Here is a 25,365-nt window from a genome sequence, read left to right as displayed (position 1 = left end):
GCTAAACAATGCTTAACAAGAGCGGCGCTAAACCCTTCAAGTGTGAGCATTGCCACTACTCGACTAAGCGCGCCTTCGACCTGCGACGTCACATGCAACGCCACACAAAAGTGAAGCCCATCGAGGGAACGGAATTCAAATGCAGCGAATGCGCCTTCACCACTAAATGGAAACGGAATATGGGACGTCATATGCGCACCCACGATATTAAGCAACCAACAGAAGACGAAACTGAGGAGACATACGAAGAAATTCTGGTGGAAATAATTGAGCCATCAGACGTACAATATGCTATTGAGGATGCACAGAGTTCCACGACTGAAGTGGAAACAATTGCAACTCCAACTGAAATCACAATGAAACTCTTTGTATGTGGACAATGTCAATACACAACGAACCGGGCATTTGATTTGCGGCGCCATGAGCTAACTCATTCTAGGCCCAAGATCGCGGACGACACAACTGCATATGAATGTTTAAAATGTCAATTTCGAACCAAGTGGAAGCGTAATATTGTGCGGCACGTTAGAATGCATGCTGAAGTCAGTATTGAAAACAATGTACAAGAACTAGATGACCAATCTACGGAAGAGTTAATGGTGGAACTAATGAATACCGAGGATAACAATCCGGATACAGCTGATAACGTTAAAATTTGCTCAGCAAATTCAGATTCACAGTTAACCGAGTATGAAATCACAGAGTATCCACAACCAACAAGTCCTGCAAATAGAGAGAAACGCTTTAAATGCACACAGTGTCATTATGAATCAAAACGTGCCTTCGATTTGCGGCGTCATGAGCGAAGACACACCAAAGTGAGGACAGTTGATGGGACGGCAGTTAAATGTACAGAATGCTCATTTGTAACGAAATGGAAACGCAATATGAAGCGTCACATGCAGCAGCATAAAACGAGAGCAGTTCCCTCTGATAAATCCACTTGGGAGGAGGAATCATTAGTGGAATTAGTTGATGAACCCGTCTCGGAAGTAGAAACTTATTCGCTTTCCATAGAACCAAGCATAAAGTCGGAGATGTTGGATCCCAGTGAAATAGATAGGGAATTGGTGTCTCCGCTGTATGAACTGTTGGAGTCGGATGATGACGATAAAGATCCGGATGTACTTCCCTCCCACTGGCTTGCGGTCCAAGGATGATGTCAATGATGCTATTAATCTTTTAATTTACCACTAATATTATTTCAATGAAAATTATTGCCTCAAATTATTAATAAGGATTTCAAGTGTACAATTATAAAAGAATTTCTGAAACAGTTAATATAATTTTAATTAAGTATACATTGCGAAAATAAATTTAATTGTTTCATGATTAGATTGTTTATAATTTCCTTGGATAGATCTGTGAATAGTTTTAAAAAGGGAAATTTTTAAGCCCGCCAAATTACAAGGTGATCGATATATTATCGATAAGTCACTGCTAATCGATTGCAATTGATTGCCAGTGCTGAAAAATATAACAACATATAACTACTTTATATATTTCCAAATTCGACATGCTGTCATTTCACAGACCTTTTTGGAAAAAAAAATAATATAGATGGTGTTGCATTGCTTCATAAGTTTTAAATCTGATAAATTTCCAGAAATTTCGAATCAAAAAATAATACTTAATACAGTGTTACCAAGTAATTTAAGAGATAGTTTATTTTTCAGTGTTTTATATGCAATTTAGTACATTTGTACACAAATCTTGCGGTCACACTTATTAAATTCATCATTAGTTTCGATGTATTTTACGTAGACAAACCTTGCGAAATTGTGGCTTAAATTTGCTTAAAATTGGTACAAATTGCCTCGTCCAAAGCACAATACATTTTAAAAGAAAAGCAACCAAAACAAATTCGTAAAAATGGCCGACGACTGGGGTAAGTGCACGTGTGTGCGTCATCAAAAATAACGTGGGCGCTGCGCATGTGGCGCTCGTTGCCCTCCCATCCCCCACCTTTCACTCTTTGTCATAACGACACAGACAAGAAAGGAGACTGTTAGAGGCAACGTGCAGCAACCTTGGATATGTGTTGTATATTTTTAGCAATGTGAGTGTCATATATTAACCAAACTTTCTTTGCAATTATTTGTGCAGAATCCGCCGCCGACAGTGAAATAGTCATACGTCCGAGTGCAGTCAACAATATAAACAAGTGGGAGGGCGAGGACGACGACGAGGATGTTAAGGTGAGCATAACAAGACTATATACACAATATATAGGTATATACTTTGAAGCAAATGACAATTTACATATGGTTCAAGCGTGCAACAAGCGATGCAGCTTTGCTTGCTGCTTGCTTGGCAATCGAAACTAGTTTTTTTTTGTTGTTGTGTAGTTTTCACTTTCATAATGCTTTGTACACGTGGTCACTTTGTGATTGCACTCTTGTGACGCATTACAAATACTTTCTTTGTCTTTGTTGTGTCGTTTTAGGAAAGCTGGGAGGATGAGGAGGAGAAAAAGGACGAGGAGAAACCCACGAAAACAGAAGTGCCAGTCAAAACTAAACCGAACAAGGCGCTTAAAGCTAAATTGGAAGAGCAAGAGGTAAGTTTATGAATATAATATTGGATTCATCGGCAACACAATATATCTATAACTTTGTTGTAGCGACTAAACGAGGAGGCGGAAAGTAAACGTCTTGCGAACTTGACACCCGAAGAGAAATTAGCTGAGAAGCTGCGTCTGCAGAAGATTCAAGAGGAATCCGATCTGAAGAGCGCTCTCGAGACATTCGGCGTGACGAGTATAGGCGGAGGCCTCGACGCCTTCAATCCGCAGAGTAAAGAGGAGTTCAAGGAATTCGGTGCATCGATCAGCTGGAAAGTTGCACAGTATCGTGAATCGCCGCACTTTCCACAATTCGTCGAGGATCTTGTGCGCAGCTTATGCGTGAACTGTAAGTGATCAACATGGAAATGCTGATTGCATTACCACAGATTAATAGATTACAAACTAATCATGTTTCTCTCTCGTATCAAGTGAGTGCTACTGACATTAAGAAGGTCAAGATGAGCGTGGAAGTCTTGCATTCAGAAAAGATGAAAATGGAGAAAGCAAATGCCAAGAAGCCAGCTGCCAAGGGCAAGGGCAAAGTTTCGCTGCGCACAGAAAACGATGTAAGTATCAATTGAAATCGATTGATTACTTAATGAACGACGATCTTAATTTTTTTGGCATTTGCCTTATCTTTTAGGATATTGATGGCTACCAAAAGTATGGAAATGATTTTACCGATGATTACGACGATTTCATGTGAATAGTAGGATCAATAGTTACAAAAGAACACAACACATATATCTGATTATTGAATATAATAACATATATAGTATATATACATAGTTGCTTGTTGAAGTGAAAGAGACATTTCTTCTTGTTAAAGGAAAGCGCGCAGGAATTTAAAACCTTTTTTGTTGATTGAAAAGCTGAATATATAGCGCCATATTAATATAAATATATGTACATATATGTGTATACATATATATATTTGTATTTATATGACAGCACACACACCATTACACATGATGTAAATTATAATATATATTATATAATAGAATAACTAAAGTCAAGTCAAGCAAGCAATCAAGAAACCTCAACGAACATTTTTCAGATTACACAAAACAAAATACAAAATAATTAGGTACATGGACGGCTTCTTGTAAATTCTCTTTTGTATAATACTACTATAAAGCGATATTAAAACAAGCTCAATTGATATTCTTTTTATGTTATTTTATAAAAAATGGGATTTTATTTATTTTATTATCTCTGCTTACGGCAGTCTTCGATAGAACCGCGATTGTGACGTCACAAACTATGTGATGTGTGTGTGACCTTTTTTAAAATGCATCGAATGCAACCCTGATACAAAGTGACCAGCTAACATTAATACTACACGTGTGAGTGTCGTTTTTCCAAACATAAACAAACATGACCGATAGACTAAATAAATATTTATCAGGTATTAAAAGTTTAAATAAAAAATGGGCAACAACTTTGATTGATTCATATTACAGAAACGGCAGTCGCTAGTTCTGAGGACGAAGCCGACATTGATGATAACGACACTTGTGCCGCTCACGAATTGTCCGCCAAGTTTCGCTTTCATTATCCCCAAGACGAAGCGTCTCTATCACTAAAGCGAGACTACGTCTTGGGTCTCTGTGCCGACAAAGGGTTCACTTGCATTGCAGCGGGTCTATCTAACACCTCAGTTAAGATATACGACCTCAATGCGTCTGGCCTCCTGACCGCCGTTCATCAAGATCGAGTTCCGTCCGTGGAGAGCTTGGATACAGAGGTGACAATCTGTGGCGTTCGATTCTTGGACGATAGTGCAAACACCTTGCTGGTGGGCACTACAAATGGCTTAGTGCGTCTGTTAGACTTGCGTATCAAAGGCATTCAGGCGCAATTTGAGTATAAAAGTGATGCTCAGGAAGGATTACCGCCAGTGCCAAAGACGATATCCTGCTTCGATCGCAATGCCAACAGTCGTATTATTTGCTGCGGCACCGAACAACACATGGGCAATGCTTATATGGTGTTCTTTGATGTGCGAGAACGACGACAACTTGGCATTTATGAAGATAGCCACGACGATGATGTGACCTCTGTTCTGTTTCACACCAGCAATCCAGATTTGTTGTGTTCGGGCAGCACTGATGGCTTGATAAATGTGTTTAATATCCAGGAGAGCGAAGAGGAAGAAGCGTTGTTGAATACCATTAATACAGAGAGCAGTGTGCATCGTCTAAACTGGCATCGCAATGAGAAGGGTCAAGACCTAATCTCATGCATTACACACACTAACGATTACATGAGCTACGAATGCCAAGAAGGCGATGAAATTCTCTCCTTTAATCGCTCAAAAATCACAGCTGGCATTCTACGCCAGAATGCTGGCAATTTTAACTTAATCAATGCTCACAACCTGTCCGATGGTAGCGTGTTTCTGCTCGCTGGCACCAACCATAATCGAGGGTATGATTTTCTTTTTGTATTGTGTGTATTTAAGATATTTGAACTTTCTTTTTCTACAGAGAAGTGCTGCGCTCAGTTGTTGTGCCGGCTAGGAAAACGTTGGAGCCCCTGACAAACTTTGTAGGCAACAAACAAATTGTGCGCGATAGTCTGTACGATGCCAATCAAAATCTGCTGGTCACTGGCGGCGAGAGTGGCATTATTACCGTCTGGTCGTCTGATAACAGCAACACTAAAAGCAGTAGCAACCTGAAGAGTAAGTCAAAGGCTGCTAAGTCACACAAGAAAAACCCCTATTAATGACATTTTTATAAAATAAAGATTTGTTTTTACTGAAATTATAACGAACATTTATTAATCCAAATGTTTTTCAAACTTGCGCGCTGTGCTCAAACGATGTTGCCAGATATCGATGGGAATTCCGGGGCTGCCACATAATTGGAATTAATGAATGCTCATTGACACATGCTGGCTGCTACACAAAAGAAAATATGTGATCTAAAACGTAACTGCTCTTACGTAACGTAAGCAAGCCGTGGAATTCGCTAGGGAATAGAACAAGGTTTTGGGGTGGTTCCCCTACCACACAATGGCTGTTTATTTTTATCCACTTAAAAAATCGATGCATAAACTGCTTGAAGTTGTCGCTGTCTCTGCGGCTGCAGAACAATAAAAATGTATGTATGTATGTACATATATTCAAAGCAAGCTGAGCTATATTTGTATTTCACTTAATGTGCTGCTAAGCACATTTCTCTAATGGAAATTTACTTTGCGCCCTCAGTCCAAAATTATTGCGACCATTTGCAGACAGCAAGCTCTGCTGAGTAAAAAATTAACACATCCTTAACGCACACAGCACACATCCTTAGCACGATAATTTCTGAACTCTCTTAGTCTCTCTCTATCTCTCTCTGCTTGTTATCATGAGTTTGCCTTTAGGCCAATTAGTGCTGCAGGAGGCATCCCAAATGCGTGCCCACAAAATCGTCTAATCCACTGCCACTGCCTGGGACAGGAGACAGAGCGAAGCGAGACGGAAAGAGGCTGCAGCTAAATGTTGACAAATACAACACCTACGATACAAATAAAATTGCTACAGAAGTCCCACCTAAAACGTAGCATCGAAAGGCCTAACCGGAACGACTTAATTTTCACAAATTTACGCCAAGTCCAACAGCAATTGCAATTGAAACTGCAACTGCAACTGAAACTGCGGCACAGTTGAGTGCAGCAACCGTTGCCGCCACCGTTGCATTTCGTCCTGCGGCGCACACACAGGACCAAGTCCAGGCTCTGTCGTTGGCTTTGGCTTTGGCTCTCTCACTCAAAACCGCCACTCACCGTGGCTAATTGCTCATGAATAAATTGTAGTGTAAAGAATTCCATCGAAAAGAGACCGAAGATGGACTCGGTCCAACTGCCAGAGTCAGTGAGACGCTCAACCAAAATATTATGGTGTTCCCTGCTGTTTGTGCACAGTCAGCGCGAATTTGCTGCGGTAAGTCGATGCTGTTTTTGGGTCTACTACAAGATGGATAGATACATATGTATATAGATAGTTTTCTTGTTCGCCTTTGGCGGCGATCGGCAATCGGCTGTCGTCGGTTTGTGTTGTTTCTATGCTTTGACATGTTTGTTAGCAGGGCGCTTGACCCTGAAATTGTGTTCCACTTTGATGTGATTCGTCAATGCGGTGGACTACCGGCTACCGAAGACGAAGATGAAGACTCGTCTTGCCTTGTCTCGTCTTCTGCGCATCTTTTTCCCCGAGATTCCCAGCTGAGTTTGTTGGCGAATCTGTCCCGGGCAGTCGCCTTGTTTGTTCTCCTGTTTGGCTGGAGTGGCATTCCGACATTCGTCTCGGCTCGGCATGGCCAAAAACCAACGACTTGCCCCCTGTTGGTGTGCATACCGCAATACGGCGTATTTATAGTAAACGTAGCCGATCGATTGCCATGTTTCTGCGGTTCCCCTCAAGCGCATATCAAGGACACACGGTGGTTTGCCAAGATGCCGCTCAAATAATGCGCATCGCACTTTGAAGGTTAAATAACTTATTTCATAATTTTGAAATTCTTCAGCATTTCCATAAATTTGTAGTTGAAGTCTCAATTATGATTACATGAACGTGAGGTTGGTTAAAAATTGATAGCTCAAAATTGCTTAGAATTTAAATGGCGCTGATTTGTAACTACTTTTTCTCTTAATAGAAGATTTAATAGGAGTCATTCACTTGCTTTTTTCAATGAGAGTCTTCATCTAATATAGTTTCCCAAATGTTTAAAATTAATAAATACACAAATATAATTATTAAATCTAATCCAAGATTAGATCAAGTTGGAATATACAGATATGACAGAATGAAATATGCTAAACAGAGAAATTTTATAGTTTCATATATGTATATTTTATTAGTGCAATTTAAGCAGACGATTCAAAAAATCGAATTTTACAACTTTACAAAGTTTGTTAAAGAGGCAAGGTTAGTTTTAATTTAATGTGAATAACTTAGTGAAACTTAGTGCCTTCATGAAATGTAAGTAATAGGCAGAAGAAGGAATCTTTTACCTTACAAAGTATATATATTCTTGATTAGCATCAACAGCTAAAGTGATGTAGCCATGTCCGTCTGTCTGTCTGTCCATCTGTCCATCTCAGAGACAATAGGATATAGAAATCCTTTTTTTTTGACAGTGAAATAGCAATATAACAAATACAGCCGTTATATTTTTAGTTTTTTTGTGGTATATTACTTTGGTATATGAATACTGCACTGCTTTCCTTTTATAGCGCATATATCACAGTGTTTCTGACTTGTTTATGAATAAAGTCATTATGTTTAACTTAAGAGACGGAGTCATTTTAAGATTCATATATATGTTTTCTATGTATTATATTGTTGCCAAATATATTTTGCTTCGCATTAAGTAATATAATTTTATACATTTAATTTTATATGTCTAAAAATATTTAAAGTTAATCTGATTGAAGTGGAAGCTTACTCACATTACAACTATTCGCAACCATGAGATAATGCTTTCTTTTAATCTCTGTTACATAAGTTGAATTATTTTTATTGATATCTATAACTGATGCTTTTTTATTCGCTAATATTACAAAATTATTTTTAATTAACCTCACTATAAGTCATAAAATTGTTAATAGAGCACATCAGTTGATAACCCTGCGGCGTCTCAGGTACTCGTAGTCCGAAGTACTCGAATTATTTGCAGCGTTTCATTGAGACAGTCAGCGTCGCTCTTTTTGTGGCCCTAAAAAAAAGAAACCGCTAATCATGGCACGATGGTCGAACACACAATGTCCGACAATGGCTCACCTAATTATTTGTCTCAATTGTAACGCGGCTCGTGGTTCGCTCTGCTCTTTATTTTTTTCTTTCTTTTTTCGTTGTTTTCCAACGGCACTCGACAAAAAGCGAGCCAATTTTTAAACGATTTCGTTTCTCTTTTTATGATTTTTTCACGTTTTTCCAGTCTGTCTGCCAGTCCTCAGTCCTCAGCCCTCAGTCCACCGTCCACTGGCCGCTGCTCTACAAACGTCCTAATTACGGCAGTTAGTTGTTGTTGAGTCCTTGTCTCGCAGCCTCGCCGAGTCCTGGGCAGTTTTTATTGCGCGCTCGCATTTCCACTAAAAATTGTGCCATTTTTTGTTCTCGGAGACACAGGAGACGAGGCAGGACGATCTTGTTTGCCTTTAGGTAGACGCGCCTTTTTATTGGTCCACCTTCGGCGAAAATTGAAACGCGACCGCAGTCCTGCAGTGCAGTCCTCCAGTGAATATGACCTGCAACCGAAGTAAATGGAAATTGAAAAAGAGAATAATAAAAATTGAATTAAGCAATCGGAGGGCAATCGAATTGCATTCCAAACTTTTCAACAGCAGTCGCCAAAAAAGTATCCAAAATAGCAGAAAATGTAAAATTCAATTGACCTAGCTAGCAACTTAATTGTTTTAATGTTTGTTTATTAGCCGCAATTTAAAAAATACAACAAAATAAAATAAAAAAGAAAAGAAAAATATATGGGTCGTTTTCGTCCTGGTCCCGTTTCGCATTGTTTTAGGAGAGACAGAGAGAATTTTTCAGAAAATTTATGGCACGTTCGTTTTGGTCCCGTTTCGCATTGTTTGTGGCAAAGAAATTGTCTCAAAAATATGATGGTATATGCAGATTTTTATGGACGCGTCGAAGGTTCGAGGAAACACGGGCCGTGTCCTGGCGTGCATTCCGAGGACCGTATTAGGAAAGTAGATCAAACTTTTTTGTTTCCATTGTGCATTTTTTCGCTGCGCTAGTTTTTTTCCCCGAACATGAACAACGCCGACTGCTCTAATTTTTTAATTCTTCACGGGTTTTTATGGCCCCGCTGGAAAAACAGTGGAAACACACACAGAAAACCGAATTGCCAAAGACCAAAACGATTTTCTACAACTATTCACAAGGTTACTCAGCACCATTTATCGCCACAGGCTCTACTTACCTGTTAATTGTGCCCATAATTCAGTCCATATTCCGAATACGTTTTTAACAGTATCTCAACATCTCAATAGTTCTTTTCAGTTTCGTAAAGATAGCAATGCCATGCATATTTTTATTAGGGCGTGCCCTGTTCATATTTTTTCTAGCACTGCGATTGTAAATCTCTCGGAACTGAGAATGAATACATTTCAAAAACTTTGCATAATGGTCAAAAAATATATATATTCTGAAAATGTATAAAATATAGATAAAGAATAATTTAAGCATTGCTTTAATATGAATTGAAATAATTTGGGAATGACAGAATTTAACAGACATACAAAAGAAGTATATTATAGATAATTCTAATATATATTTTTAAAAACAAAAATAGTAATTTTTTAATTTATAGCTTAAATTATAAACGTAAATTGATTTCGGGAATTTTCCAAATTGTATTTGTGTAGATAATTTTAATGAAATAACTCATCTGATACTGATATTCTTCTTTGTTGGCAAATTTGTTAAATTTTTTTTTTTTAATTATAAGTTAAATTCCTTTTTTCAGGTGTTAAGTAATGTGACGACCATGCATTTAAGTAAAAAGTCATTTCAAATATAAAAAATATTCAAAAATATTTGTTCTCAAGCGAAAAATGTAATTGTAGTCTTTATTTCATAACTCTAGCTCTCTGATTTTAAGATTATTTCATAGTCATGAATTGTAATTTATACGTTTTATAAAACTATACTTTGTTGGGATATAAAATGTTAAAAAATAAATGAAACTTAAGGCTTGGACCATTCAAAAACGTCTTGAAGTATAGGATAGTCAAAGATACCGTTGTTGTTCGATTTATGAATATGTATAGGAAATACTACTTATGAAACTTTATCTTAAAGATACCTTAAATTAAAGACTGTTGTTCTGCGACTTTTGCTTGAGATAAAAAAAAAACTCAAAAAATATGTTGAATGTATTTAACAAAAAAATAACCCCTTAAATAATTGATTTTCATTAATTATTCTTTGTTTCTTTTTGTAGTATTTTTTTTTGCTATAATTAGCGAATTTTTATTAGTTAACATTATCGCTCATATTTATGCTTATGAGTGCTAATTTGTATTCCAAATAAAATGGAAAATGCTTTTGTAGTTGTCAAGGCTTTTATAGGGATTTAAATTGCATAGCAATTCCATTTTATACTGTCCAAGTGTGTGTGTGAGTGTGTGTGTGTGTGTGTGTACTTCCCATAATCAGCATAATCAGCGAGATCGGCGCTTTGTGAGTGCAAAATGCCAATAAAAGAGCAAAGAGAAGCATAAAGAGGCTTCCGAGTATTGAGGTTTTCGGCCAAGCCGATGATGCCGAAAGTGTTCAACGCGAATGACGGATGACAATGGTCGGTGATCGGGTAGGGTCAGCGAAGTGTTCAGGTACTCAGCTATACATAGAGGATATGGGATGGGTAACTACACTTTCGCTCAGCGCGGCGCGAAGTGAAAGGTTGAAAGATGTGTTCACTAGCTGGTTGGCTGGTTAGGCTGTCAGCCATAAAGGGTATTTACTGTCGCTGCCGCAGTGTCGCAGTGTTTATTTGCCTTTGGGCCAAAAGGTTGCTCATTCTGCCGGACAGCGGACATCGGTCCGCGGGTTGAGACAAAAGCGCATGAATGCACAATAGGCAAGGTTGTGGGTAGGGTTCAAGGCAGTGAGCAGTGTCGACAGTGGGCTGTGGGCAAGGCTTGGACTTGGGCTTGGACATCGACTTGGCCAGGTCAGAGTTGAGTTGAGTTGAGTCGAGTCGAGTAGGTAGAATACGCGACGAGTTAATGCAAATTGCCGCGCAATATAACCCAATAATTTTAACTAACTCACAAAATGCAGAGCAAACACACACAACAACAACAGCAACAACAATAACTGGGAGAGTTACTTAGTAATGCATAACAATGAGCAGGACTCTAACTGTGCCTGTGTAACTGATATTGAAACTGAAACTGAAACTGAAACCAAGGATTCTGTACGGCATTGACTGGGAAACTGAATCCTGTGCGTTAATCCGTTTGCCATCAGCGACATTATTAGTCAATTTTCATGTTTAAAATTGTACCTCATTTTGCATTTTCACTTTCTTCCTCTTCTTAGGCGTTCCGACGAGTTAGATTTTATTGCAGCATCTTGAACAATCACGGCTCGTTGTTGGATGTTTTCAGATTTGGACACATGCTGTGTGTTCTCTCTGTCTCTCGCGGTGATTTAGGCAGAATTGCATTGCATTGCATTGTGTTTGACTCGCTGACCGGGTTACTCGACATCGCCAACGACTTTCAATTTAACTTTCCTCAACTCTGCTCTCGACTCCTTTATCGACTCCTTCACCTAAACCCGACGGAGACGGAGTCGAAGTCGGAGTCGGAGTTTCCGCACAGGCCACACAGTTTAGGTTTGTTATTTGTTTGTTTTGTGGATTAGCGGGCCTAAAGGGGATTGACTTGAACTTTTGCGCTGATCCCCGCGCCTTTTCATTAGAAAGTCATAAAAACACATAATGACACACACACACCAGCGAATGCATCTAGTGTAATTAGCGGATTTGCAAAATCTGGGTTATTTTCTTTTTTTATGCACCAGCTTAATGCTAAGCCGCAGCTTAAGTAAATCCCCTCCAAACTCAAATTCAATTCGCAGGTATCGAGCAATTTACGCTTACGCAAGCCCAAACTTGGAGGTACTTCAAGCAAACAGATGCCCTTTTCCTAGCTATCTATTTCCATATTCCACTCCCATTACCATTTCCACTCCCGCTCTCATTCCCTTTCAGCAGTTGGCAACTGCTCTCTGGGTACAGTTGCGCCTTTAGGCAACATGATTATATCATCATAATAAATGTTTGCCGCAACTAAACTAAAACTTTTCAAATTAAGTTTCAACAACTGTGCCCCCAAAAGTATTTCATTGTTTATGCACAGCACTCAGTGTGTGTGTGTGTGCTGTATATACTATATAGTACATTTTGGGGTGGTCTCCGTGGGCGTTGTCCAAGCTTTTGCTTTATTTGCCCAGATAAACTTCATTTACTGTTAAAGCTACGACTCTCGCTCATCCTCCTCTTCTCCTTCTGCTCCCTCTCTCCCTTTTCCTCTTACGCTGCGGCGCAAGTGTGAGACCGTTAAACGTGCGGCATAATATTAAGACTTCATAAAAGAGCAAATAATTTGGCTGGCTGCGATGCCAACGTCGACGGCGACGACGACGTCAACGTCGCATATCGATCGACGCCAAAGTGCTGAGCGGGGGGGAGAAGTGAGAGAGAACGGGCGCTCGGTCTGTGCATTATGCCATATCATTCTTTTGCCTGATGAAGCCGATAAAATCCCATTATTATGGGGGCCACTCACGTCTCGTTCGCACCCATGGCGCTGTCTGCTTGCGGACAAGCGAAACAAAAGATTCGCTCATACGCTATGAATATATGAAATCGCATCCGACTCTCAGAGAGCGCAAGACTGAGACTGAGACTGAGAGAGTGTGCTTTGCTTTGCTCTCTGCCTGGCTCCATGATAACTTGATTATGGATAGCAGCAGCAAAAACTGTGCACTCTGCAAAACTGTGGACCACCGACAGGCTTCCCATTATCACGCTTTGCTTGCGCTTTTTCCATTCTCTCTCTGTCTCCATCCTCATGTACTCGCTGCTTTTTTATGCAGCATTGTTCCGGCATCGTAATTGCCTTCATCGTCGCATAATTGTCAGCCAGCAGCAACACAAGCAGCAGCAGCACCGCAAACATTAGCAGCATCGTTCATTGCACTGCACGTAGCAGGCAGGCAGGCAGCCAGGCAGCCAAGCAGTCAGGCAGGCAGGCAGGCAGAGTGAAGCAACCGCATGAGTTGCACACATACTGAGACCATATTGCCATCTCGCTCTCGCACCACTAACGACACGCTCATTGGGCGTTCGACTGCCTGCGGCGGCCATTGCTCGCTGCCGTGGTATAAAAGAGGGCCGGGGTTGCAGAGAGCGACACACTTGAGCTGTAACCATCGCAGAGTCAACATCTCGTTTAACGTTTCCGATCATCATTTGCACGTTTCGCACTGCCAACTGAGTGAATTCAAAACTGAACTGAATTTTTGAACATCACAAGAAAATAAGCAACATATAAAATGCACGGATACCGCACATACAACATGGAGAGCCATCATCACGATAGCAATGCCGTTGACCAGAAGCCTCTGGTCGTCGATTTGATTTCCACACAATACGGCAAACCTCAAACGCCGCCACCTTCCCCAAATGGTAAGTAACAAAAAGCAAACACACTTAAAAAAAAAATGTCAATTAAACAATTTAGCTAACCAATTGCTTTCCCCTCTTTTGTTAATTTGCAGAGTGCCTGTCTAGTCCGGACAACTCACTGAACGGCAGCCGCAACTCCGAGATTCCCGCTGATCCGTCGGTTCGTCGCTACCGAACTGCCTTCACACGTGATCAGCTGGCGCGTCTCGAGAAGGAGTTCTACAAGGAGAACTATGTGTCGCGTCCTCGCCGCTGCGAACTCGCCGCCCAACTCAATCTGCCCGAGTCCACGATCAAAGTCTGGTTCCAGAACCGTCGCATGAAGGACAAGCGTCAGCGCATTGCCGTCGCCTGGCCCCTATGCCGCCGTCTATTCGGACCCCGCTTTCGCCGCTTCCATACTGCAAGCGGCTGCCAACAGCGTGGGCATGCCGTATCCACCTTATGCACCAGCTGCCGCTGCCGCCGCCGCCGCCGCTGCTGCCGTCTCGAATCCAATGATGGCCACCGCCATGCCCACAATGCCAGTGCCCGGACATGCGCCCTATGCCGCCCAGTATCGCTATGCGCCGTACCACATTCCCGCTCGCCCCGCACCGCCAGCACCGCACATGCATCCACATGCCCATCAGCATCAGCATCCGCATTCGGCTGCCATGCAAGCCGCCGCTGCGATGAGCGCCGCCTCCGCCGCCGCCGCTCCCATGGCCTATCCGGCTGCGATGTTGGGTGCCGCTGCCGCCGCTGGCATGCCGCCCAGCTATGCGGGTCAGCTGCAGGTGCCCAAGACACAGACGCCCCCCACTGGATCTGCAATCGTCGTCGTCGCCGCACTCCTCCACGCTGTCGCTCAGTCCCGTTGGCTCCGATCACACCAAAGTCTTTGATCGCAGTCTCAGCCCGCTGCGCAGCTCGCTGTTGCCCCCAGCGCCACACAGCAGCATGACAACGACAACCACGACCAGCCCGCTGCCCGCTCCTGGCCTGCTCATGCCCAGCGCCAAGCGTCCAGCTTCAGCGATGTCGCCGCCACCCGCAACCACAGTCATCGCTGAGCCCAAGCCGAAGCTGTTTAAGCCCTACAAGACTGAGGCGTAGGCGCCTAATTCCCTGCTTCCCTTACCCCCTCATCTCCTCATGGATTGTACAAATTAGCATTAATTGTTGACCGATCCCCGCGTTCATTCTCTCAGTGTGTAGAATCACATTCACATTTATTTATCCGTTGTATAAAATTGTAATCTAGTTAATTTTAGTTAAACTTAATTAATTTTAAATCACTTCAATCAAAATAAAATTACAAATATCAAAAAATAATTACTTCTGCTTACTTCTTTTTTACCTGTGTCAACAGCTGCGCTTCTTTTACCTGCTCTCGCTATTTAGCTTGGTAAATTTTATTGGCCATGTGGAGAAATCCCAGTTACAAGGAGCAACAGCAGCTGCCATCGCAACGAGTTGACCTCGGGCGAACGAGAGAAACTATGGCGAATTGCGCGGCACGCTTAACTCTCGAGAGCATATCGAGAGTTGACCTTCGATCCAGAGTCCGCACTGAGACGCCCACGGGCGTCCAACGATCGATCGGCGGGGGTTTGGCACAAGCCAAAACAAACTCAGTCACAACTCTGGCTTATTAATGCGATTAAAGCAGATCGAGGAGCAGTCGAAGAGTCGAATCGATTGTCACCCGCAGTCAATTGGCACACACGCATTGTACTGTGCAATGTCCTTGTGGCTCTGCTTGTGTCCTGTGCTGTTTGAGTTGCCTCCCTGCCACGCGTCAGGTTGCCATTTGGCATTGCATTGAATAGCTGTCAATGCGTATCAGTGTCCTCGTTCGTTGTCTAATTAATTGCTCAACAAAAACACCCGTTGTTTTCGTCCTGCCGCTTGGCAAATTGTCATAATTGAGAAATCATATACGCAAGGACATTTTCATAACAAACAAGTCTCTCTCTCCTTTCTCTGACTCTGCACCGTGCACAAATCAAATTTGTATTTAATTGCCAGAACCAAAACATGTGTTTCAAATTGTTCAATTGCCAGACGGGGTCCAACAAAAAAAGGGTGTCAATAGCTTATCAACAAGAGCTCAACCCTTGGCATAGATAGATAGATAAATACGGAAAGAAGTGTGCGTGTGAGGCTGCTATCAAAACATGTTTTGACACTTGGCAGGCGATGGGCATAAAAAATGGTCTCGGCTCAAGGATACGCACCCCTTTCGACTGCTACTGCGAATCCTGGGGGATGCAACCAGCTTCATCCGTATGAATCTCAACCAAGTGGCAACATTTTATGATTTGATAATACATATAGCGCTAGAGCAACAGCAACGACTTGACCCTGGGGAACTGCTCCGGGCAAGTAAATTAAAAAAGGCCTACGCTATGGCTGAGAAGGGGAAGGAAGAAGGGGCGGGAGCGAAAACAACTCGATTAAATCGTGTTTAAGGGGTGTGAAAACCTGGTTGCAGGTTGATAATTAATCATGTGGGGATTAACTTGTTTCAATTGCAGAAATTATCAGCAGGTTTATTGAAAAATTATGCATTGTAAAAAGAGAATTGCTGACGTACGGGGATTAGCGAGCGGAGACAGATAGAGGCAGAATTTTAGCTGCTGAGGGCAAAGCGACTCATCATGTGGACGCAGCTGCGAGAGAATGCCAAGGGAAGAGAAACAGACTCAGCAAAGCTGTAAAAGAGTTAACAGATTTTGGAAATAAATGCGGTATTATTATCAATTAGGCGGCTGTATCTAATTCGACTCCAACTGCGATTCGATTCGGTTTAGCTGCTTTTATTGGGCCAATCAATGTTTGGCGATGAATGGCTGGCACTTCATGAGAACTTCTCCCACAATTCTCGTTGTACGACGCACACAAAACAATGCATAATTCAATAGCTCAAGGCCCGAGTCTCAAACCCAACCCAAGCACACACACAAACACACACATTTATGGAGTTTTTCGCCCCCTTCCCCCGAGCGACCGATGTACAAACAAAATTAAGTTTTATTGGTGCGCAGTCTCCACGATGATGCGTAAGAGATGAGATGATGAGTGGAAATTGAGCGCAGCTGAGACCCCTGCCGCTGCCCCCTTCTCTACGCGTCCCTACCCCTCCCCTGCTCTTGCCCCTTTGCCCCTTCTTTCTCTGTGTATAGTACTTTGTGCCATGTTTATGCCAAGGATTTGGGCGTCGCTTTTTGTTCAATCTTCTCTGATTTCTTTTAATAGTGAATTAGCACCTCGCTCTGTCGGCCTGTGTTTGACTTGGCTTTATGGCCAACTGACTGACTATTTGGCTGTCTTTGCCACTCTCCCGTTGTCTGCGTCCGTCGGCAACGGCACAAAAGCCAGCTTTTGTGTGTACTATAGATGTGCTCGGGCACACACCGCAATTTAGACATCCACAATCCTCAATACTACACAGCTTTGCCCCTCTTTATGATGTACGAAATTCACACTAAGTGTCAATGAATATAAAGTGATCATGGCACAGTCACAGCCATAGACTCGAACTCAAACTCAAACTCAAATGCAAACGCAATTCAGACGCTTTTCACTGGCGTGCTGAGCTGCTACTTCAGATCGGCGGAGATCAGAGCCAAAGAGTGTTATACAACTGGCTCCATTCCCATGCTCTGAGTCGCTCGATCAGTTGTTTCATTCACTTCCAGCATAATTGTCCACTGCAAAAGCGTTTAAAGTCTCTAGCACTAGACTGCGTGGATTCAAACAAAACTGTTTATAACTTGAAAATTAAAGTAAAGTAGCTTTAATATTCGAAATAAATGCCAAAATGATTCATACAATTTTTATACATTTTCCTGTTATGTATTTTTCCCTATTAAGTTACTTATAATTCAAATTAAAACTTTACTCTTTTTTAGTATATATCAACTCTGTGATATTGGCTACATTTTTTTCTTATACTTGCATGTTTTTGGGATTGACTTAAGATTGAAGTACTTTTGTTTAGTGTGAACGAAAATTTAATTTTATTTTTGCTTACCTAATTAAACAAAATTACATTCTATTTATTTTCTTATTTAAGTTGTCTCTTAACATCCATTAAATTGTAAATTTCATGTGACTTCTATGTAAGAGAATACTAAATTTATTTTTTAATTTAATTTGCATATTAGTACTTATTAAATTGTATGTTCTATTTGACTTCTATGTTAGAGATTATTAAATTTAAGTAGAATGTAATGAAAACAAACTAAACATATTACTGCAAGATTCATTGAAGAAACGATAGAAAAGGACTAAATAGTAAATATCTTGTTTAAAAACTATTATAGACAAATTATCTAAGGAAATATAAAAATGAAACACTAAATAAATATAAATGTTGTGTTCTAAACTAAATAAAATGAAATAAGAAAAATTTTATAATAACTAAATAGAAGTAAGCTCTCAAATGAGGCTTAGGAAATCAAACATATTTTCTATTTACTTAAATAAATTAATATCAATATCAACTACCAATGTGTGCATTCAAAGAAATTAAGAAGTAATATTTTTTACTACAATAAAGAAATGTTCAGGTAATCATGCAATATTAAATTTAGTAAACAAAGTATTATATGGTATTGTATTGTATTTAGTATGTTAAACATAGTAGTATATAAACAAGTATTGAAAATAGAAGTAGAAATATTAAATTGGTGACTACGACATAGTAAGGCTTGATTCATAGTCCCACGGTCACTTCTCGTCTTTTTTTTTTGTTGGTCAGTGTACGCTATATATTTTATGCAGATGCCAATTGCTTTTTTTTTTGGGTGCTTTTGCAACTGCTTGCGGTTTCTCCACATACAGAGGTCTAGGTGGACCCATCGCGATGAATAAACATCTTTGTAAAATGATGATGCCGGCGCACAAAATAATTTCACACATTTGACGCATACACAGCGCTCAGTGAAACAGTCAAGCAGTCACATAGTCACATAGTCACATAGTCACCCAGTCAGTCAGTCAGTCAGTCAGTCAATTAGTCAATTAGTGTGGCGGCGGGAAAAAGGAGGGAAACTCGTTTGTCGTTTGTCTGTTGGCTGTGAAACATGCATAAACCATGTCTATAGTCATTGTTATAACTTATAATAAGTTGGATGAGATATATGAATGAGTGAAGGGGCAAATCGGGAGACGCTGCTCGGTTCTCTACTCTCCGCTCTCTTTTCGCTGGCAATTTGCCAATTTGAACGCTGTCCATTAACGGGCCATGCGCCGCTTATCTGACTGCTGATTCTGGCTGCTGGTCTAATCATTTTCATGGATATTAACAACTGATAATCGCAACAATCGAAACGCGACTGCCAATTATAAACGGGCAGCCAACAAGGGGAGGAGGGGGGAAATGATGTCAGCCCAGTTTTGCACAGTTTTTCACATTTCCATATGCGATTCGCTGCGGTTCACATTAAATGGAAAGCAGCAAGAGAGTGTGCGGGGGCAACGCATTAAGGATGCGTGATAAGCTTCGGGTAATTGCAATGGAATCACAACAAAAACCCGAAAATTCGCCATCAAAATCTGACCAGCAGCAGCCAAAATAAAGCGAAATAAAAATCAATTGCTGTTGATGTATGCTGCGGCAGCAGGAGTTGGAGTTGGAGTAGGAGTAGGAGACGAGGGTCAGCTATAAATCTGTAGCTGAGATAATGAAACTAGAATGATTGCTGCAATCACTGGTGTGGCAAGTAGAGCTATTGTGCCAAGCTGTCCTTTGGAAGGAGGCACTGGGAGTGGGGGAGTGGGAGGGTGTCTTCTCTGCACTACTCTGGGCTGTGGCTGCTCACACTCATTGCGCATGACAGCGACTGACAATAGATACATTGCACATGGCCAAGCACATACATAATGTACAAGGCACAGGACTCGGACTCCGACTCCGACTTCGACTCGGACTCGGACTCGAACCTGACTCTGTTACCGATCCTGCGCATTTGAACGGTGTCAATTTTATTGCGGTTTGACTTTGCTGCCCAGCTAAGAAAAAAAAAGAAAAAACTAAATAGAAGTCAGCAGGGAAATGCCAATGCTGAACGTTGAACGGTGAACGTTTTGCCTTCTGTTATTTCTTTCCATTTATCTGATGTCTCCTCACTCCCTCGCTCTCTTTATATTCTATCCATGATTTACAGCGCTCGTTTTTTTCGCGTTATTTTTTTAGGGCGTTAATGGCCATATCGTAAAGCCGCAGTGGGCCTGAGTTGACTTCATCGTCGTCGTCGTTGACTTCTCAATTCTGGATGTCGTCGGAGGCAACTTTCGCGCACTGATTCTAAAAAAATGAAATCAGTTTTTATGAATTTCTATCCCAACTTCGACTTCCTTCCCAACTTCGACTACTACGAGCACTTTGCATTGTCTTCCAACATCTTTTTTTTTGCCATCTTTTCTTCTGCGTTTTTTCATCTTTCTTTTTTTTGAATGTGCGCCGTGAGCTCAGCTCGACGATGTTTTTTTTCCTTTTTTACCTAGTCGAGAGACGGACAGCATTTGAGGCTTTTATGAGCAAACAAATGGCAGCGATTATATTCGGTTTCGGTTTGAGCTCTGTTTTTTAGGCCATAAAAATTAGGTGGCATAAAAAAACTGCATTGGAATTCTAGTTCTAGTTTCAGATTTTTAGGTTTTCAGGTTTTTAGGTTTTGCAGTGCAAATTTTTTTTTACATTTCGCGGAATTCGGAAGCGGAACAGCTATTCCTACAGATCCTTGACTGACCTTGCCTTGCCTTGTCGCGTTTTTAAGGATCTCTATTCAGCAAATTGACAAAAAATTTACTCGCTGCGGTGCGCGAAATATTTTTTAGAAATGACTTTCGAAATGCCGAAACCGTCAATTGTGATCTGAGCTCATCATAAAAAAAGATCAACATCTTCGACTCGAAATGATTTTTTTATTATTGGCCTAAAAAAGTGAAACGCGAACAAAGCAAATGGCCAAAAAGTCACAAGGATCATATTTCTAGGCGATAAAAAGATCATCATTTACAAGGTTACAAATCTCAAAAGGGGACCAGCACACAGAACACACAAAGTGGGTTTGATTTTCCAAAAATATACTTTTATACATTTTGTGCCTTATTTTTTACTACACTTTTTGTAATTCAATTATATATAATAATAAAAGTATGTGTTTCTTTTCATTCTTTAATATTGCTATTAAACATTTGCTGACAATTTTATAATTTAATCAAGATTTTTCTTGTTGTTAATTTGTTAATGTATAAAATGTAAATAAAATACAAGTAATCAAACGAAAAAAAAACAGTTGAAAGGGTTTTGCTAGCTAAACTCTGTATTAAGCATTTAAAAACTTAAATGAGTTTATGATTATAAGGAAAAGAGTCGCCTATTTTAAATTTTTTTAAACTATTTTGCAGTACTACTTCAGATATATGTATATTATTAATTTAGTTTTTTATGTTTATATGAAGTTATTTTCTTAATTGTGTTGTATTGTTCATTTAAATTGTATTGTACAATTTTGAATAACTGTGAATCAATTTGTTGGTATTAACTTTATTTAATTTTAATTTTTTTAAATACTTTTAAATTTAATATTTTTAAATCTGCTGTACAAATATTAATCATTGTGAATTTAACTTATTGCCTCAAGTTTTTTTAATTGTGTAATTTTGAAGGAATATTTTTATATATAATAATTAAATAACCGATTTGTACAAATTTCACTTTTTGTTGTGTTAGTTGTTCTAAAAAGAATTTATTTCTTGAAAACATCATAAATTGATATAAATTAATTATTATTAACTTGGCTTTTTTTAAAGTGATATTTAAACGTCCAAATAAATTATTTGACGAATAAATAAAACGACCAATAAATTATTACAAATGATTAGAGCGTGGAAAAAACACGAAATAAAAGTCTATCATAAAATCAGTATAAAATATATAAAATAATGTGTTAATATCTAAAATTATTCGCTGTGTTTTTGCGTTGTTGCTTCCGAAGTAATTCACAAATTTTGTATACCAAATATTTCGTAATATTTTAGGAAAAACTTAAATCGTTTCTGACCGCTTTATACACAGTTAACCGTGCGGCATTAGAGCCTTAATCATTTGTCACAGCTAAACGAGTTGATTTTTTTGTCTGCCAACTCAACAGATTCTAAGTAGAAAACCGCAGGATGCAAAACCAGAAATCGGAGATCAAATGCGGTAAGCCGACGCGAATTCCATCGAAGAATCGAATTAGATGCAGTTTTTTTCAACTGCACCGACACAAGACGAACTCGCAACTCATAAATTCAACTGTCTGCAGATGCATCATCCACATGCAAATTACGCAGATTAATTGAGGCAGCGGTCACGCCCATTATGCAGCCGCCCTTCGTGAATGTTTTGCCTGTGTGTATGTGTGTGTGTGTGTGTGTGTGCGAAGTGCGTTAAACAAGCGGCAAACAACACCAGCAATGACCTTCGACCTTTTACTGCTCTTGCTGCCGTTGTGCTGGGATGTATTTCTTCTATTTTTGTGTTTTTTTTCACAGGCAATTTTGGGCATTTGGCTGCTGCCTGTGTGTGATGTGAGTTCGTCCTTTTTAGCACGTTAAAAATCGCGAGATCTTAGCCAGAATTTGTAGCCGGATTAAGCATTTTATGATGCGCACATTTGCGCTGCCAAACAATGCCAATAAAACGCTAAGCGCTTTACGCTAATCTCTGCTGTTGTAAACACACATATATTCTATATATCTGCAGAGGGTGTATCTACATCTACAGATATCTTTCGCTGTCCAATGAATTGTCCCCACAAATCGATTGCCTTTTAAGATGTCATCAAATGCGCTGCGGAACTGCGACCCAAAAATAGTATCTCATGCGGGGGATGCGGATGCTTGACAATGCAATCAATTAGCATACAATTAAAAAATGCTTAAACAAGGAAATCAACTCGAGCGCATCGACAGATGCGCAGACAGCTAGATGCAGATACAGATACAGATGCATTCTAAGTGGCTGCAGATCAAAGCAACGACGACAACATAATTGCTGTTCACTTCACAGTTTTTTTTGCTTCCCGTTCGGCCAGCGCAAACACTTAGTGTGCTCCGAATATTGCCTCACATATGTGAGTATCTGTATCTATATCTGCGACTCTCATCGAATTGTATCTTTTATGTCTTTTGCGGCTTTGTAGGCTGCGGTGGTGGCCCTGTGGCGCCACACAAGCTCCTTAATTGTGTTTTAAGTAGACTGCGCATAGCACAGCACAGCACATCCACTTGAACGCTCCCCAGACTGCGGAAGTTTCCAAGTCAAAGTCGATGTCGATGTCGATGTCCTGTCACATGCATTTCCTGCCCTTGACTTAACATCCCAGAACCAAACCGAACTGAACCGAACAGTCAGTCAATTTGTGACCCTGGACAAGTCAAACTCTTAATCCGTAAATATTTTCAACTCTTTGGCCCTCTAATCGCTGCCTCTAATCACTTCCGCGAAACGCATAATTGTGCCAATTTGCTTTTGATACGCTGTTGACCTGTTCAACCCGGTTTCATCAGCCCCGTTTTTGCCATGTTTCCAGTTTCCAGTGTTCTGCGTAGTTTCGCATACCGCAGCCAAGTGGCAAATCCTGGCAGAGACAATGGCCACAGAATGAACGACAAGTAGCGGCGAATTATCAATCCTATCATGCTTTTATGACACGTCCCAAGCAACTCTTCTCTGCTGTCAGTTCGCTTGAAGTTCAATTTGCATGCGCGAGAGAGAGCGAGTCCTTGTCGAGGTAGCCGGGTCACCCCTTTAAGGCGATAATCCTTCTAAATGTTTTGCATTAATTTCGAGGCGTAAACGGATTAAGGGCGTCTCCTCAGGGCGTTACCCGCAGCCAGGAAACCACCGAACACAGAACACCGAATACCGACACTGACCTGCACCGGCAGCAGCGGCCACGCCCTGGCTTCCTTCTACATGTTTAATCCTTTCGCATTTGCGCTGACTTCTGGACTAAGTCTGCGCCTAATCCGCACCGAGAAGCAGGCCAAAAGGACGAACTGAACGGGTTGCGCCTGCTACTAACGGGATTAACTCCGATTACTCCAGATGATCCGCAGAAGTCAATCGGCTTTTCGTAGCCTAATTGCAGTCTGAGTTCAGTATACTGCATTGCAAATGTTGAAACTCCCAATCCCAAATGCAAATGCAAATGCAAATGCCAAATCTAATCCTCTCAAACTCTGTTTATTTGTTTGTATTCGTTTGTTTTGAGAATTTCTGGCAATTAAGTTGGCGATTTGCTGCGCCTATCACAATCCTTTGCTTTGCTCCGGGCGGGGACGTTGACGGGGGCGTGCGCAGCAAATCCTCTGCCTCAGCCTCAACCTCCGCCTCATACCTGTCGTCCAGTTAGTGTCCAGGTTAACCAAGGACAAACTCAGGTTCAGTTAGCAGAAGTCAAAAGTCAAAAAGTCAATTTTTACTTTTTCACTTTTTTAAGCGGAATTTCATGTGTTTATTTAACTATTTTTTGTGTTTTTAGCAAATTGCGTAGATTATGCGAGGATTATGCATTGATAGCTTGCAATTATGACGTCCTGGAAGCAAAAAAAAAAACAGCAAGCGCATTTACGATTCACGCTAAATCCTTTGAGCACCCCTTTTGTCAGCTAAAAAACTGAACAAAACCCCTTGCAGAACCTTGGAAGACGAATGTTTTGCGTAGCTTGCGTAAAATTTCATAACCCTACGCGATGCTGATGACGAAAGAGCTGAGCGTTCGCGGAAAATGCATCCTGCCGCATTATCCTTTTTACCTCTTGCCAATCCGTTGGCTAAAAAACAGCGCTGATTTCTGAGTAACAGCCAGGTAAACCCTAAAAAAAAAAAATTGACTGAATGTTTCGCAATAAACACGCAATGCAACGTTAGGCAAAAGTCTGTCTCTCTGTCTTTCTGTCCGCTTACTTTTTAACGGGTTTTCGTAAGAGTTGTTTACGGCCGCGCATTATGAAAGTAGCTGGAAGCTGAAAGAAAGGCTAACGCTTGTCTTTGAACAGTGAATTGCCATTTTGAGTTTTGCAATTTTTGGGCGAAAATTAACGTTAATTACAGCGTCCCTTCGGCAATTATAAACTGCGCAGATGTGGCGCATCCTGGCGAGAAGGAGCTGCTACAATAGAAGTGTGGGTGATGTGATAAATGTGCGTGATTTGGAATGAATGTGCATCGATTAAAACCGCAAAGCAATCAATTTGCGCCTTTTACTCGACTCAATGCCAAATTGGCTCGTACACAACCAATTAATGTCAGAGCACCGTTTACCCCGACAGCAGCAACAACAACAGCAACAGCAGAGGACGACGACGACGCCACCCCCGATGAGCAAAACAATTACCTCAAACCTGGGGCACAGAGCACAGCACAGAGAGGAAGGCAGGGGTATGTTTATTCCACACGATAAACTTGCAATAAAGTCAAACTGAGGCGTCTAATTGCTGTTAACTCGTCACTCGCGGCGTCGCTGTGCTGCTAAATTGGCTGTTCGGGTTGCCAGTTGCCACCTTTTTTGATTAAACACAGACGCCACCGCCACCTGA

At 40.8% G+C, this 25,365-nt stretch overlaps 4 protein-coding genes and 1 long non-coding RNA gene across 5 annotated transcripts; 4 read left to right on the top strand and 1 right to left on the bottom strand.

Annotated features, from left to right (window-relative positions):
- Window positions 1-8: 8 nt before the first annotated feature.
- Window positions 9-1,160, top strand: LOC132788161 (RE1-silencing transcription factor-like). Its single transcript, XM_060795491.1, has one exon. It carries the CDS (start codon window positions 9-11, stop codon window positions 1,158-1,160), a length of 1,152 nt encoding a protein of 383 aa, XP_060651474.1.
- A 548-nt stretch (window positions 1,161-1,708) lies between these two features.
- Window positions 1,709-3,728, top strand: LOC132790148 (eukaryotic translation initiation factor 3 subunit J). Its single transcript, XM_060798591.1, has 6 exons — window positions 1,709-1,888; window positions 2,107-2,198; window positions 2,447-2,560; window positions 2,624-2,912; window positions 2,996-3,132; window positions 3,210-3,728. Exons 1-6 carry the CDS (start codon window positions 1,873-1,875, stop codon window positions 3,270-3,272), a joined length of 711 nt encoding a protein of 236 aa, XP_060654574.1. The 5' UTR covers window positions 1,709-1,872; the 3' UTR covers window positions 3,273-3,728.
- A 146-nt stretch (window positions 3,729-3,874) lies between these two features.
- Window positions 3,875-5,317, top strand: LOC132790147 (WD repeat-containing protein 89). Its single transcript, XM_060798590.1, has 3 exons — window positions 3,875-3,974; window positions 4,030-4,996; window positions 5,056-5,317. Exons 1-3 carry the CDS (start codon window positions 3,944-3,946, stop codon window positions 5,294-5,296), a joined length of 1,239 nt encoding a protein of 412 aa, XP_060654573.1. The 5' UTR covers window positions 3,875-3,943; the 3' UTR covers window positions 5,297-5,317.
- Window positions 5,318-8,169: 2,852 nt separating this feature from the next.
- LOC132791616 (uncharacterized) lies at window positions 8,170-9,783 on the bottom strand. Its single transcript, XR_009632921.1, has 3 exons — window positions 9,499-9,783; window positions 8,337-8,803; window positions 8,170-8,271 (listed from the first exon to the last, which is right to left on the bottom strand). It is a non-coding gene; the product is annotated as an uncharacterized LOC132791616 (long non-coding RNA).
- Window positions 9,784-13,503: 3,720 nt separating this feature from the next.
- On the top strand, window positions 13,504-15,010 carry LOC132791017 (segmentation protein even-skipped). The gene is given in 4 exon segments (XM_060799791.1): window positions 13,504-13,779; window positions 13,872-14,134; window positions 14,136-14,576; window positions 14,578-15,010. Coding segments are annotated over 4 exon segments (1,137 nt in total). The 5' UTR covers window positions 13,504-13,646; the 3' UTR covers window positions 14,878-15,010.
- Window positions 15,011-25,365: the final 10,355 nt, after the last annotated feature.

The sequence above is a fragment of the Drosophila nasuta genome, chromosome 3, assembly GCF_023558535.2.
Source record: "Drosophila nasuta strain 15112-1781.00 chromosome 3, ASM2355853v1, whole genome shotgun sequence".
In the NCBI taxonomy this organism is placed as follows: domain Eukaryota; kingdom Metazoa; phylum Arthropoda; class Insecta; order Diptera; family Drosophilidae; genus Drosophila; species Drosophila nasuta.
Note: the sequence above shows the minus strand (reverse complement) of the source record. Positions and strands in the feature narration are given on the sequence as shown.

Bases quoted from the DNA above. Each gene is read 5' to 3' on its own strand.
- LOC132788161 (XM_060795491.1), top strand. From the start codon at position 9: ATGCTTAACAAGAGCGGCGCTAAACCCTTCAAGTGTGAGCATTGCCAC.
- LOC132790148 (XM_060798591.1), top strand. The intron at 2,561-2,623 runs GTAAGTTTATGA...ACTTTGTTGTAG, and splicing joins CTAAATTGGAAGAGCAAGAG to CGACTAAACGAGGAGGCGGA. The intron at 3,133-3,209 runs GTAAGTATCAAT...CTTATCTTTTAG, and splicing joins CGCTGCGCACAGAAAACGAT to GATATTGATGGCTACCAAAA.
- LOC132790147 (XM_060798590.1), top strand. From the start codon at position 3,944: ATGACCGATAGACTAAATAAATATTTATCAG. The intron at 3,975-4,029 runs GTATTAAAAGTT...TTCATATTACAG, and splicing joins ACTAAATAAATATTTATCAG to AAACGGCAGTCGCTAGTTCT. The intron at 4,997-5,055 runs GTATGATTTTCT...CTTTTTCTACAG, and splicing joins GGCACCAACCATAATCGAGG to AGAAGTGCTGCGCTCAGTTG.